We start from the raw sequence: 14,432 nt of genomic DNA, 5'->3' as shown, positions 1-14,432 counted from the left end.
ACTCACGCACAACATATCTTAACCCTTATTTAGCCAGACAAGTAGAGAACACATTGTTATTAACACCTCGAGTATCTCCTGCTGCATCTAACATTGTCTAACACCGGCCCGACATTGAACAGATCAAACTATTGTGTTATCAATTGTTCGGAGAGATTTTGATCAAATTTTAAGTAACAAAAAAAAACAACAACAAAAACAGCATACTCTATTATCTTCGCCATGAAGGCTCATTACCATCCCAATAAATGTCATCTGTCAAGCCTTTTGAAAACACTCAACTTTCAAAAAGGTCTTTGAATGTCAAAACTGACATGAAAAAGCACATCAAATGTCAGTAAGCATGTTCTATAATACTGGTTGAGAAATGAAGCAGAGCCGGTAAACGAGTAGCTGGTTCTTCTTCAGTTGCACGAGGCACAATTGCACTTGCATTATGGAGTATGCACTCTCCTAAAAATATCTGTTCTATTTCCATCACCGCATAATGTTTGATATTTAGCTATAAATAACTACAAACTCGGTTTTGTTTCTGGTGTCTGTGCTCGGAGAGAGATGCTTAGGTGCGCGATTGAACGAAACAAAAGACTGAATATGAAAATGCATATTTGCTCTGTTATATACTATAGGAAATATATAAACTGTGTCCCCTTTCAGCGTTCACCATCACCATGTTTGACTCATCTTCATCGTCTTTACTGGTTTAAAAATAATATTAAGGCTTCTTTGCATAATTTCAAGCCCAAATACCTCAAGATGAAGGAATGCAAGAGGTGTGAAAGTGAGAAAAAAAGTGTACAATAAATCGTTTTTCTTTCTCCGCTGCAGTTCCGACACAATGTCTATTCAAAAACTGAGGCTTTTGTATCTGTGCACAGCTGAAGCAGAGCAGGTTGTCACAAAGGACAGCTCTAAAAATAGGAGCTCAGCTTTTCCGCCGACGAGAGTGGCAGGTTTGTTCTCTCCGCTCTCGCGTTTCTCAGCAGGTCTGACTGTTCAACACCTTGAGCTCTGATCCTTTCAACCTCTTCCTCTCGGTCCGTTCCTGCTCAGACACACCGCAGCGCTCCGTGATCAAATACTGAGATATGATATATATGATGGCTCCGCGGCTAAGGGGTAATGGTGATACAGTGTTTATGTGCTTTATAACTCCAATCCACATGAACAAATGGTCTTTAGACAGGTATGTTATGCTTGGATACGTACAGTATGTTTCAAAGCCGTCACAATGAGCGCGTTTACAGCACCGTCGGTAGATCATCCGGCGCTCAACGCCGAGACAAGACCCAACAGAACCACACCCACACGGCAGGGATAATAATAATCCAAAGAGCCTAAAGACAGTCAATACCATTATCAAGCACATCAGAGAGATACTATGCACCTCAATCAGCTATACTATTGCCATTATCTTGGTTTACGGGCCTATAAGCTGTACCTGAGTGATCTTTATCATTTCTCTGTCATCACCCAGTAACTTGATAAAGTCCGTTCTCAAACAAACATGCTTATTTTTCCAAGCTAACCACAGATGAAAAACCAGGATAATATATATGGAAGCGCTAGATGAAGCATTTTGTCAGCGCTGTTTTAAAAAGAAAATCTAATTCATGTTTCTGTTGATGTTGCGGTAATAGAATTGTAGTGCGGCGCAGGCTTTTCCCTCTTCGTCTTTATCAGCCTCTTCGCCGGCAAATGGAAGGTATTTATTAAGGAAGTCTACCAGTAGCTAAAGATACGACAAATGGGGAACAGACACAGATAAAACCACCAGCAAAAGCACGAAAACAGACAGCTAGAGGACGCGGAAAGCAGAACACGCACGGACACACAGACACACACACACAGACAGACACACATAACAAACAATATTGTTAATAGATACGGTACCTGAGGTTTATTGCATTCCTGGGAGCCAAGTTAAGGGGAGAGCCATGAAAAGAAGCAGAGGAAATGAAAGTTATCAAACATGCCACTTGCCAGTCGAGGATGTGAGAAACTGCGTGTGAAGCTTCGCTGACATGTTAAAATGCAGCGTTCTTCACCAAACTGAGAAAAAAAAAAGTCCATGTTAGGAAGACACTGAATGTAGTTGTGTGTGACTGCATCCTAAAATCTGAAAAAAAGTTTAACTGTTCACCCAGTGAGAGTTGAGTTTTTTTTTATTAGTTTTGTTTTTGATGCTTCCTCTTTCTCCTGTAGCACGTATGTCTTTAAAAACAAGTGACACTATCCTTCCTACGTCGAGGCAGACAGCTCCACTCATTCCAATGTTCAAGAAACATCTTAATAACAAGAATATTTGTATTGAAAACAAAGATTGCTGGCAAAAAAATCTTCTTTCATTGTTTTAGGACCCAGCAGATGATTCATTTTCAAGGTGAAAATTCAACTTTCACAGTGATGTTAGCCAAGGACAGGTAGGGAACACACAGATACATGCATTATTATTCTGGCTTGCACTACACATCCTTCCGTTGTAGCATGCCTGCAGATTACTGAACAGATCACTTCAACTTCTGAACCTCCTCATTATCACTGTAGGACATTTTCAACCTCGAAACAGACAATAACGGTCCAATTAAACTGTTCTATGTGTAGCGTTTTTAAAAATCACTACATCTTTGCCAAATTAACTTGCTATAATTACCTCTTACACATGAGAGCATGGTGGAGAAAGCTTAAAGCCTCATTAAAACTGTTCTGTTGAGCCTACAAACTCAGTTGATTTCTGTTGCAGAAGATACCATTTATCCCCTGTCTCAGATTTAGGGAAAATAATTGCAATCTGTGTCACCAGTGTTGAACCAGCAATTTAAATGGCACTACTTGTACAGTTCAGGCCTGTATTGGTGGTCCTGAAATGTAGTGCCAAACGAAAAGTCAATGCCAAGTAAAGACAGTAGGCCTACATTATCTTACTATAGCACATTAGCACACTTTAGCTACTTGAGATAAACTTGCCTTAATAAAAAAAAAGATGTATTGTTAAAGGAATAGTTCAACATTTTGGGAAATACACATATTTGTGTTCTTGCCACAGAGGATTGATACCAGCAGCATCTCAGCCTGAAGCTGGTTAGCGTAGCCTAGCATGAAAGGCTATAAACAAAGAGAAACAGCTTGCTAGGCCTGATAAAACCACAAGTAGTTGCTTTTTCATTTTGTTTTTTTTTTTGCAAAGAGGAAACAAACAAGACATATAGTTATGGTGAACTTTAGAGGTGCTTTTTTTTTTACATTTGGACGGAGCCATGCTAGCTGTCTCCCTTTGTTTCTAGTCTTTGTGCTAAGCTAAGCTAACCGACGGTGGCTATAGCTTCATATTGAACAGTCTGATATGAGAGTGGTAGATAATAATCCTCTCACCTAATTCTTAGTAAGAAAGCAAGTATCCATATTTCACAAAATGTGAAACCATTCCTCTTTGAAAAAATGTCAGCTGTCAATAAAATTCCTGCACTTGTGGATTTAAAATCACAGTTTTATGCGAAAACCAATCTTTCAGCCCTTCTTCACATCTTCACATTTGTTTATAGGCCCTCACACTCTTACATACAGGACCCCTAAAACAAAAATATCTGTCATTAAAGAAATAGATATGTGCAATCATACAGAGTATATCTTAACGTAATTTAAAGCAGTCAGTAGATGAGTGAGCAATGTCGTTGTCAAGGACAACTCCAACAGAGCACATGATTGCTGATGGACACGTTGACTGTTGTGGGGATTAAACCTGTGACCTTCTGATTACAGGGCAGCCTCACTAACCACCAGGCCACCCGGGCGGAGGAAAGAGTAAAAGGAGTATTGATTGTCTGCCTCATGCTGCTTGTATAATTATAGAACAGCTGTTTGGGCATTTGGACGCCCTACTGGCCACTGAGTAAACCCAGAGGAGGAATATTACTCATCTGCTTAGAGAGTTTAGGGTGTCAGGAGGTCTGGAGGCGTGCAAGAGAGGAGAGTTTAAGAGAAAGGAGAGGAGAAAAGGAGGACAGTGGGTGAAGGTTATAATTTGTTATTGATAAAATCAGGAATTTGGCATTCAGCAAACATGAGGTCTTGACGGCAGCCACATCAACATTTCATTTCAAAAAAGAGTGACAGACAGAATCTGCACAAAGACCTTAAGTGAGTGGTTGAGTGAGAGATCAGAGAGAAAATCTGTGTGTGTGTGTGTGTGTGTGTGTGTGTGTGTGTGTGTGTGTGTGTGTGTGTGTGTGTGTGTCAGGTCACCAGCACAAATGGCTGTTGATATTAGACAAAGAGATAGCGTGTGTGAGATAAAGTGCTAAATGGAGAGAGACTGAGAAATGGAGATTACGAGCCTTTTCAAGGGAGAACGTAGAGCGGTTGAGTGTGTGTCTGTGTGTGTGTGTGTGTGTGAGAGAGAGACAGAGAGAGAGAGCGAGAGAGAGAGTGAAGGGAGGCAGAAAGAGAGATGCTACAAATAACCGGTCTCCATTCTGAACAAGGCACCCAAGTGTTAACCCACTAATCTGAGCGCACAGACGACACGGGTCGCATCCTGAACACTGCCCTCTTTCACTGCCCTGATTTATCCGGGACGCATCTATGAAAACAGAAATGCATTTTCACGTATCTATCATAATCCATGGTCGTTTTACATTCCTGGATCTATGCCGCTAATGGCAGCAAACTATAAATTTTAACTTAAACCGGAGCTGTGTTTCATTTCAGGCGCTTTACATGAAAATGTAAATGTCAAACGTGACATAGCGTTTCCCGTATCAAGCTAATTTTAGCCGGACAAGAAGCATAACTTCCTTTAGATACATGGGGATAAAACTAAGCTCATGGTAATCAGAGATGGAGGTGGTGGAAAAAAAAAGAGGAGGAATGTCTTACATCATACCTGAACTTAAAAGTCATAAATGTTACCCAGCAAGGTAAAAAAAACTAGGTGTGGTATATGACTCGGACAATAAATCTGAACAGCGTGTTAGAAGTGAAGCCAAAACTGCCATCTTTCAGCTGAGAAATATTGCAAAGGTCAGTCCATTTCTGTCTCTGGAGGAGACTCTTGAAAGACTAATGCACGGGTCTGATCACAAGAAGCCTGCACTATTGAAACTCACTATTATCTGAACTACAAAAAAGCTCAGGTACGGCTTGTTCAGAGTGCTGCTGTTAAGTTCGTTTAATCAAACCTCAATGGCTACTTTTTTTCAAAGCGCATCTTTTTTTTTATTTGCACCAGACCGTGTTCAGAAAATACTTCATTATACATTCCAGACAGGTCACTCATGTCCTCTGATGACCTGAGCTTTATGCTTCCCAAATACTCAAAGAGAAAACTTCATGCTGGAGCAAGTTTTAAGCTTCTAATCAGCTCTGAAAGAGAATCACAAAGGATCAATATCCAAAAAAACATTAGATTTCAATGTCTCACTGTACTTTATCTCTGATGTTACATAATTTGGGATTTTTAATTATTTCCATTTAATTGTGAAGCACATTACATTTCCTTCTATGAATGGTGCCGTAGAATCAATATTGATCGGTTGACAGGCTGACTGATTAAAAAACGTCATCAGCTAATGGAAAAATCTATGTGTCCGACGACTCCGCCACATTATTTCTCCCTCGCATTAATCCTTCAAGTGATTTCTAAACGTATTTGTCCGCAGTTTTAAATGAAGCCATTAATTTACATGTATATTGTTCTAAAGCGAGACTCTGTATTAACTTGTTCATGCAATAATTCGCAATATGTTTGAACCCTGAGAGCCAAATAATCCTCATTTCACAGAGATAATAGCTCTGCTTCAGATGGTGGTAGAGGGTGGGGGTTGGGGGTAGCTGTGTATATATATGTGTGTGTGTGTGTGTGTGTCTATGTGTGTCAGCACTCCCAGTGGGAGTTCCACTACTAGGTTAGCATTACATTTATATTTTAGGTATTAAGCTGGCACTCTCATGAGTAACTTACAATGACTGAGCATGTGTGTTGCTCGGGGACAACAGCAGCGGCACACACACACACACACAGCTGTTCACAGAAACTCTGCCCACTGCGGGGATTGAACCTGTGACCTTTGCAGTCATGGTACAGTCTCGTTAACTGAGGGACGCTCTGCTATTGTCAAAGCATTACCTATTTCTGGATAATGATTTAATACAGAGCTGACTGGCGCTGGTACGTCATAACTTACCAAGCTTGTTCAGGAACCAAGTTTAGATATTAAGTTCAAAGTGAGGAGTCAACAATAAAAATAATCTAATGTAAAATAATATCAGTCTTAAATAGTCAACCACTTAAAGTTGTTTACTTAATTCTTGTGGCAACAACGAGATGAGAGCAGGACTTTTCCAAAGTGATAAATGTGTCAAACTCTTCAAATGCAACGTTATTCTCAGTGATAAAAGTACATTTAATCGACTACTGTACTTAAGTGTAATTTTGAGGTACAAGTACTTTACTTCCATTTTACAATTCTGAATGTAGGACTTTTACTTGTGATGGATTTTTATATATGTGAAAAAAATCAGAGTGGGAGATATTTTTGAAACGTCAGCGGGCATACAGAGACTATGGAGCCTATTAGACTGTTTCTTGCAGCTGTTATATGTTAAATGCTAATTTAACATGCCAGCATTAAATCCCCCAACGCTCCTCTCAGTACTATGGATAGCGCCGCTCGGCCAGACGGGCCAATACACTTAATGTCATTCTTGAAAGTCACTGTGTAATTCAGCTCTATGTGCAGCGCGCAGTAAACTTCAAATTTGAATGGAAAATAACCACAACACACAACGTGCTGTCATCATACGCCTACTTGTCTGACTAAGAAAACAGTCTGCTTTGATGATGATGGACTTCTGTCTTGTTTTTATGCTTTCCTTTAGAGGGGTCATCTGCGGCGAGTCACCCCTCTTTTACCCACATCTCTTTACTGCCTCATCACGTAGCCTCGACGCCGTGTCATCTCTATTATCACGTGAGCGCTGACAGTTAAAGTCTATTTCTGGTTTTATTGTTTGAACTATAGACTGTCCTCAGGTTGCAGCGCTTTACTTAGGCTGTTAAAAAAAAAAAAAAAAAGTCTATTTTTATTTTAGATGTTTTATATGGTCTATGGGTGAAGCAGCATAAATCACTAGGAGGGGGATACACTTTTGTCCCTGCTGGGGATAAAAATAACTCAGCAGAGGCAGGAATACGTAGACCAGAGGGGGGGAAATCCCAACATCCCCCCTGGCAAAGTGCACCCTGGTTATTTATAGTTTTACTTAGGTAAAGGATCTAAATGCTTCCTCTACCACTCTTTGTTCTTTAGGCTAGTAAAGGTAAAGTATTCTGCCAGTATTGTCCTGTAACTTCAATCAAGGTAAAATCCTGTTTGCCTACAATAAATAAAACTAACAACATAAAATGATAAGTAGATTAATTGTTCTACAGTAAGAAATCAGCAATAATTTGAATGACTGATTTATCGCTAAGCCGCCCATCAAGCAAAAACATTAACTTGCTCCAGCTGCTAAAATGTAAGAATTTGCAACTTTTCTCCACTTTCTACTCCTGTAAGCTGAATATCTTCAGCTTTTAAACTGCTGGTCAGACAAACCAAGTCATTTGAAGACATCATCTTAGGTTATGGGATATTTTTCCACAGTTTTCTGACATTTTAGACTAAGGGATTAATCAATCCAAAAAAATAAAAAATTAATGAATAATTGCTGCGGCTCTAAATAAAACAGATTTGTCTACAGTATTCCTCATCTACAGTAAGTAAGAGCTTTTCAGTCTTCAAATAAGTGAGTTCTCTGATGTTTTTCGTACCTGGCCTCACAGTTGCCTTCACAGGAGTGACTAAGCTGAATAAAAACCTTGCCTGCAGGAGAGATTTCCTTTCTTCAATCCCAAGTTTCTCCTCGGCGCATTTCTCACCTCCTAAATATGCCTCGGGGTAGGAGGGAAGAAAATCTGAGCGGTGCCTGGCATTCTAAATGCTGGAGATTAGCTTGCTATGTCAGCTTAGCATCCGCCCAGATTCAGCTTCTGTGTCGCTCTGCTCCCCCCTCCACCCCTCTGTCTCCTCAGCAGCAGCAGCAGAAGCAGCAGCAGCAGCAGCAGCAGCAGCGGCGGCGGCGTACTGCACTCTTGTTAAGTTAGCTCCCTTTCCCTACTGTACTTCTAAGTGCACTCGAGCAGAGCCCATTTGGGACTGCTGGTTGCCATGGCGCCCGTTCCATCCTTCCCACAGGAATGGTACTAGAGCGAGGAGAGTTGAGTGTGTGACGGGAGATGTCAGGCCATGAGAAAGTTCAGTGCAGTTCTTTTGAATCAAAAACACAGCCGAGTCTAAATTTAGGAAAAAAAGGGTGGGGCTGGACGGAGGCGGGAGGAAGTTGACGTTTGCCGCATTTTCCCTTTTTAAGCGTGATTATTTCACTGTGTTCCAAGAAGAACTGGGTACACTGACAAACCCCCCCCCACCCCCCCGAGGGATCGTCAGGAATGAAGGGAATGCGGTGAAATTGTGCAGAACAGGAAAAACTCTTTGCAGCAACTGCATGCTGGGTATTTGCATCATTAGTGTGAAAACGCTTCGCTTCCTATTCCCAGGAAAAGAAAGTACAGAGGGGTGAAGGCCTGGTGCAGCTCGACGGGAAACTAACTCTTCCTCTGCTGGAGTCGAATCCCCTCACATGGTTAAAGTCAATAGTCAGAGCCACAGATCACATGTTGGTTCTCATTATACACTGCTTGTTGTCAGCATCATCTAAACTTCTCTCCAAAGTTTGCTGATTGGTCCGACCTCTCGTTTGATTAAGTTTTTAAAAGAATACTTTGAAAAATGTTACTGTTGAAGTAAGTTGTGTGCCAGTCAAAAGCCAGAAATGAAGATGGTACTGAATTTTCCAATGTTACATACATACATAATGAATGAAATGTAAAATATCCGTCTATCTAGTGAGATAATGTTGACCTTTTTAAATGCAGCTCATTCCACAGATTTCCTTTAAGTAAGTTACACCTTTATTACACTGGAACGACAAAACTTGTTTAAAGATAGTGTCACTTTTTTCCCCCTCAAGTAAACCTCTGAAACAACTGAAGATACACTGGAGATTCATTCCTTTATGCATATTCATGAGTACTTTTGTTGATTCTAACTTGTTAAATATCCTTCTGTAGAGTGCAAGAGTTGACCAGCAGATCACAGCGCTCCATAAACAACCATGTCGGTGCTATTACATCATTACTTCTGTAGTTTCAGTGATCATCAAACAGCAACATGCAGTATAGTATTTCAGAAAGGTTGGATTTGCACGGCAGACTTCACCTGTAAAGTCAAGAAAACTTCCAGTTTGTTTAGGATCGTGGTGACATTTTAATAAAGCTTATTTGGTATCAAACAGTTGCTAAAGTGATGCGTTCAAGTGTCATCAAGTGTATGTGCTGTAAAAGTGCATGAAACATGAATAAAACCTCACACTGAAGGACTTTTCTGACAACCACAAGCGGCACAGACACACAAGCTTTCAAGGAGGCAGGCAAACTATTCGGGATACTCGACAAACTACAAAACACTTATTAGAGAGAGGGTAGAGCATCAGTAGGGCGACACACTAAAGCCAGGGAAGCTATAAACATTACACAAATGCATAGCAACGGTAATCTGGCGAGGAAGGGTAAAACAACAATTAAACACTACAGCTAGAAGTAGACAGATTAGGGAAAACGGGCTTGAAGCGCACCCTGCGGGGGACAAGGGTGCCCTTCCCCTGGACACCAAAACATAACAACACAACAAACTACGACCGAGGGGCCCGATGAGGGCACCGAACACAGAGAGAGAGAAAAGTTGATGTAACAGGGAACACACATTTTCAGCTACTGCCGGAAGCGAGACTGCACAACAGGTTTTTGAAGAAGAAAGCGTGACACACAAACAGAGCACGACACGGCAACAGAGCAACAGCGAGCCGCCTCTGGAGCACACAGCGGTTCCACCGCAGCGAGGGTAAAACACAAAACCGTAGCGCAGGATGCAACTCACCGTGTGGTATCCCCGGGCTATGGGCGGCTTTCCGGTAGGATACGGATCCACGGTGTCGATGATTGTCTGCCTCTCCCCTTTCTGGTTGATCTTCCGGAAGCGCCGGCGGGACTGTCTGTGCGAGGCTTGTCGCTGAAAGTACTCCTCATTTTCATCCATATAGTCCACCTGGAAACGATAGGGAGGGAGGGAAGGAGGGAGGGAGGGAGACAGAGAGAGGGGGGGAGTGACTGTCTTCGTCTTCATTCGTGCCCTTCCCCGCTACCCCCCGCCCCCTCCCCACACCCACCACCCCCCAAAAACACTCACACACACACTCAATCCCATCAACCCCACCTTTTCTATACTCAATCTCCCGATTCCTCCGCCTCCTCCCTGCCTACCGCCCCTCTCATTGCGTAAAAATAGAAGCGCGTGTGGGCCGCACACCTACGTCAAAAGGGTGCTCACAATACAAAAAGAGAGAGAGAGAGACGCGGAGGGAAAGAAACAGAAGGGGCTGAGCGAGGAATTCGGTGGGAAGGAGGGAGAGATAGAAAGAAGAGCCATGGGGAATAGATTGACTGACAGATAAAGATAAACAGAGACGGAGCCTGATGTAGTAAAAGACAAGCAGATGGAGACGGAAACTCAACTCTCTCTCTCTGTTAAACGTATTAACTGCAATGAAATTACAAGTTAAAACAAGATAAAAATCCATGTTTCCATTTTAATGAACTGGGAGGAAAGAGAAGAAAAAAAAAAAAAACATTTTCCACGTGGAAACTGGCACATACTGTAATGCCACTTCAGCAGAGCAGTGAGTGAAGTCATATTATACAGTTTTTCTGAAGTATTTCTGGCTAAATACTACTTAAATGGTACCACTCTGTTGCCTAGTGGCTTTGGGTCATGATGGAATGACATATTTAAGTTTTTTTTTTTTTTCTTTTCATTTTCTTCCTTCTCTTCTCTCTCGCTCACTACTTTCGCTGTGGCTTCACATTTCACAGCGCTCAGCCTTTGGGATTACACCACTAAAATCTCTCTCTCTCTCTCTCTCTCTCTCTCTCTCTCTCTCTCTTTCTCTCTGCCGTACCAACTGCTGCCATGACAACGGTGGCGGAGCGGTGTGTGTGAGTGAGAGCATAAGTGTGATTGTGTGTCTAATTGCAAATCTCTAAGCGATGTGTGCATGTGTGTGTGTGTGTACAGTACAGACATGTGAGCAGCTTATTTTTCCTGTTTTTTTTTTTTTTTTTGACATGTTAAGTTTTCTGTTCTTGTACATATAACTGCAGGTCTGTATGTTTCTGTGTGCTCCCCAAACTTACAGCAAGCAGAGTTGTATCATGCATCTATATTCCTGCAGCACAGAATCCTCCTCAGTAATTATAGGGCAGGTTGGCACCTATAATACTAAAAGGGGGGTAAGACCAGAGAGTGTCTGCAGCAGAGAGGGTGTTATTACTGGGGGGGGGGGGGGGGGGGTTTGCATGTAGCTGATAGAGGCTTGGTTAACTGAAGCCCCCCCACCCCATCGAGGACGCACATTCATGGAGACGCAGCAATTACAGCATGTGGAAAGGAGATTACTGAGATATGCTGTGACTGCAGCGGGGGCCAGCCGGTTGCTATTTCTTACTGACAAGATGTGGGATATGTTTGATGTCTTCCTTTAAAAGATGGCAAAGGGTTGGGGGGGGGGGGGGGCAGGGGGGTGTAATGATTCACCGTTATGAATCGTAAACTGGTTCGGACCCTGGATCCATCTAAATGTAGCGCGAACCGGTCGACAGTCCGATTCTAAAGTTACAATTCGGTTGACTGAAGCTTTGCTGCTAATTCTACTTTAGACTCACTGATCCGACATTACGAGTCATGTTACTTTCAAAATAATAACGGCCGCCTCTCATTCGCTAATAAATCCACACAGTGTCTCGTGTTGACCTTTTACCAGAGTTAGTGTTGCTTTGTCGCCGCACGTGTCCGAGCGTCGACGGTTCCGCTGGGGTACGGGCAACACCGCTCGGGCAAACAGCTCATGACGTTATGAAATGAGAGAATGGATGCTGTTTTATTTTATTACTACGATTTTACCTCGACAGCATGTTCATCGCTCTCCCCATCTGAGCAGACACGCTGAACTCTGTCCGACAGTATTTATTTTTCATCTCTTTTTCTAGTCAAGGCTCTGATTTGTGCCATTAGTGTAAATGTAATATTCATTTTGTTTTCGGTGTTAGAGGGGCTTTGCAAAGTTCATGAATTGCAATGTGCTAGAGAGCTAAGACTTCTGTGTTTTTTATCATATTTTTTTCATATTTCCTCCACCTACTTAGGATTAGAATCGGTTTATTTCAATTTATAATGGAAAATGAATGTCTACATTAAACAAATGTTAAGAACTGTATCACTTCTTGTGATGGAGAGATGCACACCCCTACAAAGGATGGATTTGTGCGTGCCAGAGTGTGTGCAGGTGCATGCATGTGTGTGATTTTAAAACCAATTCAAAACTGGCATCTTAGCGCTAGCTAAATGGACATATTGGCTTCATTTGCCACAGAGTGTGCAGTTTTGTTGGCTGGAGTTGTGGTAGTCAAAATATTTGCACAGCTTTGTTCTCTGCCCCCTTCAACACACAACGCCGCGTATGTGAACGGTGTGATGTGAGTCTCCCCTGTGTGCGTGTGTAGTCTGTCCTCCTGCCAGGTCTCCATGGTGATGGACGTCCCGTGGCTCAGGTCCTATGCTGTTCTGGTGGCATCTGGAAGCTGCTTGGCGTCCTTTTCATCACATTCTTCATATATATATATATATATATTATAAATCCATTAACATTTTGTTATCCTGTCCAATGCTGTATTCTGTAATTTGTGCTCTACTCTGTACACATCTCTTGCACGTCTGTCCATGCAGGGAGAGGGATCCCTGCTTTGTTGCTCTTACTGAGGTTTCTTCCATTTTCATTTCCAGTTTTCAAATCAAGGATCTAAAGACAGAGGATGTTGTGTTGCTGTGCAGACTGTAAAACCCCCTGAGGCAAATTTATGATTTGTTATGTCGGGCTATACAAACACAATTGACTTGACTTGATTTCTGCAACTGGTCAACAACAAAATGTCAATTATGTTTTTGCGTGCGTGCCGTGCCCTGCGTTCTGTGTTTCCCCAGTTCCTACTTTTCATACCCATGTTCCTCTTTCAAGAGAAATCTGCAATAGATACTGTTTACTTAAAGGGTATTTTTATATTTATTTTTTTTTACATATCAAAATCTGTCTACTCATCATGATGGTGAAAAGTGTTACAAAACCGGACGTGTGTTGTTTTAAAGATATGGAGCATCTACCAAGCAGGGAAGGCTCAAATAAAATATGCTGTTAAGTTGCATTGGAGTTGCAGTGAGTATATTCTACACTAATTTTCTTGCAGGATTATTATTATTATTATTATTAACAGCTGTTTGAATTTGCACGAGGTCGATTCTGTTGCACAGTAGAAAATTGTCGCCCGTTAGAGCAAAACTGCGTCCGTTCTGATCGGCGGGCCTTCTGCTCCTGTGCCCCACTGAGATGGGAATGATTTGTTTTCAACGACTTCTTCTGCAACCCAACATTTGATTTGCTATAAAACTGGGTCAGAGTTTCTACCAGCCTTGGACACAAACAACTAAACAAACACTGGAAGGATTCTGTGCTTTAAAGCTGTGATGAAATAACATTTGGAAGCACTTAAACAGATTAATAGAAAACATCACAAGCCAACTCTCTGGGACATTATTTCAAATTACATCCATACTCTGATGTAGGTTATGTACATTTGGTGATCTACATGAGTGTAGCTCCCTAATAATACATGATGTAATTAAAAAAATCCAATATTGGTGATAATTTTCCAGTATTATCCAGTATGCTAATAGAAACAACTGATTAAGTCTTTGGGATCTGAAGGACTGATGGCTTCCCTTGAAGCCTTAATGGGGGATTTGCTTCTTATAGATGTGCAGTGACAGGTGGATGAAACGTAGTACTTGGTATGATAGAAAAGAACCAACACTGAATGGAGGAGAATATGATATAAATTAATGCAGGCTAACAAAAATATAAGATTTGGTTCGTAAGTGACAGAAAATTTTGATTTGGTCGTATTTAGTTGCTTGAGTATGTTGTTTTCTTCCACTTCTCCATTTGGGTACAAAAGGAAAATGTTTTCGAAATTGAAAATTAAAATTGTACTCTTTGCATGTTTGAGATTGTGCACGTGAGGTAATAATGCTTTTGACACTTGAGTGCCAAAAGTGTTAAAAAACAGGACTCACCACAATCATCTCTGAGGGTTCCAGGACGATGCACTCACATCCACGACGCAGGCTGCCTGCCGACCGCTTCCCAAAACTACAAGAAAAGGAAAGAAA

The 14,432-nt window shown here is 41.6% G+C and overlaps 1 protein-coding gene across 6 annotated transcripts in view; it reads right to left on the bottom strand.

Moving 5' to 3' along the window:
- rapgef2b (Rap guanine nucleotide exchange factor 2b) overlaps nt 1-14,432 on the bottom strand; it is a 111,903-nt gene that overhangs the window by 45,011 nt on the left and 52,460 nt on the right. For 3 of the 6 annotated variants that reach the window (XM_044363153.1, XM_044363149.1, XM_044363152.1), the window contains exons 5-7: nt 14,337-14,412; nt 10,035-10,202; nt 1,894-1,911 (exon numbers count right to left, since the gene is read on the bottom strand). In XM_044363153.1, the coding sequence (XP_044219088.1) occupies nt 1,894-1,911; nt 10,035-10,202; nt 14,337-14,412 (262 nt within the window). The remainder of the gene's footprint in view (nt 1-1,893; nt 1,912-10,034; nt 10,203-14,336; nt 14,413-14,432) is intronic. The other 3 variants (XM_044363150.1, XM_044363151.1, XM_044363154.1) reach the window with 1 other exon arrangement.

This window comes from Thunnus albacares, chromosome 10 (assembly GCF_914725855.1).
Source record: "Thunnus albacares chromosome 10, fThuAlb1.1, whole genome shotgun sequence".
Classification (NCBI taxonomy): Eukaryota; Metazoa; Chordata; class Actinopteri; order Scombriformes; family Scombridae; genus Thunnus; species Thunnus albacares.
This window is presented reverse-complemented; position numbering and strand designations above follow the sequence as displayed.